This window comes from Montipora capricornis, chromosome 12, assembly GCF_036669925.1.
Source record: "Montipora capricornis isolate CH-2021 chromosome 12, ASM3666992v2, whole genome shotgun sequence".
NCBI classification, from domain to species: Eukaryota; Metazoa; Cnidaria; class Anthozoa; order Scleractinia; family Acroporidae; genus Montipora; species Montipora capricornis.
The window spans coordinates 21,707,212-21,709,711 of NC_090894.1; the positions used below are offsets into that span (position 1 = coordinate 21,707,212).

The window sequence follows — 2,500 nt, forward strand, 5'->3', positions numbered from 1 at the left end:
CGTTATGATTAGTTCGTTTCTTTGTCTGACTCTTGCGTGACTTTGGTTTTGGTGTCACGGTTCTCAGTTGAAAGTAACCACCAATGAAGAACTTAAACGCGTTTTCTTTACAGAAAGATGCACGACAGCATAAATGCAGCTTCCAAAACGAAACAGCCATGTAAGTTGCATCCTTGATTATACACATTATATACATGCTTTTCCTGTTTAATGGTCCGCCATTACTAACTTTAAAAATTTGAGAGAACAGGATCGAGCGTCGAAGACTCAATAGTTTAAGAATGCAATGCGTGTATACGTGGCTAAATTAATATGCAGCATGGAGCTAGTTTCGGGCTTTCAGACTTTTAAACTCGTGTTTTGCATATATAATGAGCTGCGTTTATACGCTGAAATTTTAAGCTAGTGAGTAAAGACATGCATCACTGTCCCCTAGATCCAACCCTCTGAGATCCAGTCGGTCAGTTTTAATCCAAAACTTACACTCAAAGTAATTAGCCTTTGGATAAAAATCAAAGTTTAAAATTTTGTCAATTAAGTGTTGAGCAATCACACTTTCAAAATCTGAAGAAAAAAAAAGTGATTTTTTGATCATAGTAGCACTTTAAATAAAGTTCCTTTCCTTATCTTTGGCATTTACATCAACAAACCATTTTACAGTTCTATGCTCGGTTACCAGGCCTTTGAATTAGAGCGAGGCTGGACCTTGCAAAAGCAGTGAGGTTTGCTTCAAAAAAAGGTCAACTCCAGCCTCACTTTCATTCACTGAAAGGCCTTGTAACGGAGTACAGAACTGTAAAATTTAATGGTTTATTTGTTCTCTTTCTGAACAGCGGTGAGTTTCCAAAGGATGCTTCCAAACACTGGTCCTCTGTCGGCTGCAAGAGAGTTAACGGAACAGATGAATTCACAGTCTGTCACTGCTATCACCTAACGAGTTATGGACTTATTATGGACGTACACAACATTTATGTAAGCGGTTAAAAATTCACTTGTTTCAAAAAATTTCATTAGCGCGGTTTTGATTTGAGAAACCGACTAGGTTTGCAGTATCTTTAGTTTTGCTATATGAGACTGGCTGACAAACTTGCTTAGTTCCAGTTCCTTGAGGGGACTAACGGCTGGTTTGGGCGTTCATTTCAAATAACAATTTTGTCCGTTTGCCCCAAAAAGGACTGGAACTACCCAGGAATCACTGGAAACTTACCATTTGCAAAAGTTTCCCGCGCTCAACGGCGGTTACATCTATCTTCTCTGCATTATGATTGGCTAATTTTATTGCATATGTCTATTTGATTCGCGAAAGTAATTAATTTTTGTCGGTTTACGAGAAACTATTCGACGTCTTATTTAATGCGCCCCGATTAATATCTTAGTTGTTTTTGATTTGCAGGACAAATTGGATGATGTTCACAAGGAAACTTTGAAATACATCTCACTGATTGGCTGTTGCATCTCTATTTTCTTCTGTTTCCTGGCAACTTTGGGATTTTTGCTTGCCCTGTAAGTTAATTGATTTTGTATTTGAAATATGGATCGTCTACGTATGATTTGAGAAGTGCGAAGACACCTCGTTACCAGGGTCTCTACGGCCGGCGGTTCAAAATGGCTCACACAACGTGGTCTCTTCTTTATCAATTCTTAATTTGCTAAAAAATTTACTATTGATTGAAAATATTTGTAACACGCGTGAGTATTTGCCTCATATTGTAAGCTGATAGCTTTGCAGGCACGCACACTTGGAGAAAATGTTCACTCGTGCATAAAATCATTCAACATGTTGAATATTCGGCGCCGATGGCACGCGAGAACGTTTTAGCGCTCTAAACTCCACCGCACGTTGGGAGAACTTGTTCACGCCAGCACGTCACGAGTGAAACTTTGCTAAGCTGATAGCTTTAGTGTGCGGCGGGCTTAACCACTTGATCACCACATCGCTAGCTGCGTAGAGTCAATATTATCACTCGGCAGCAAAAAATAGAAACACTGCAAATGGTCGGTTATCAAACTTCACGACAAAGCTAACATTTTAAAATCAAAGCTTTGGCCTAATAAGTTTAGCTTATGCCTAAATACTCTTCAGCAGTTATATTCTACGGGAGACATATGGGTTCCTAAAGAGTAGAAACTCCGGGGTCAAACCCAGTCTCAAGAAATGAGAACTTTGGAGTTTTTCCTTGAATGTATGTTTCATTTCATCTGTTAGGAAAAAGCCACATGAAAAGAAAACGCGTCGAGAAACATACTGTCTTCACATTAACCTTGTTATTGCGATCGGTTTGGCACAAGTTTGCTTTGTGGCTGGAACGTTCATTGTTTCTGTCAACGTGGTATGTATGACTCGATGTAAATTTTCTTAATAAACAAGACATTATTAACTTTGCTTTGTTAATTCTTTGTTTAAGTTCTTCTGCTGTGAATAACTGCAACGATTGGCGTTTAGACTGTGCTGTAAGTGCCTGCACCGCATACAGTGTGGGACGGCGTCGGTTCCGATAAC

General features: G+C 39.2%; 1 protein-coding gene across 2 annotated transcripts in view; it reads left to right on the forward strand.

Annotated features, from left to right (window-relative positions):
• The window catches only part of LOC138027515 (adhesion G protein-coupled receptor E2-like), a 28,834-nt gene that overhangs the window by 18,179 nt on the left and 8,155 nt on the right, over positions 1-2,500 (forward strand). For both annotated transcript variants that reach the window (XM_068875069.1, XM_068875068.1), the window contains exons 12-15: positions 114-160; positions 834-972; positions 1,394-1,503; positions 2,207-2,330. In XM_068875069.1, the coding sequence (XP_068731170.1) occupies positions 114-160; positions 834-972; positions 1,394-1,503; positions 2,207-2,330 (420 nt within the window). The remainder of the gene's footprint in view (positions 1-113; positions 161-833; positions 973-1,393; positions 1,504-2,206; positions 2,331-2,500) is intronic.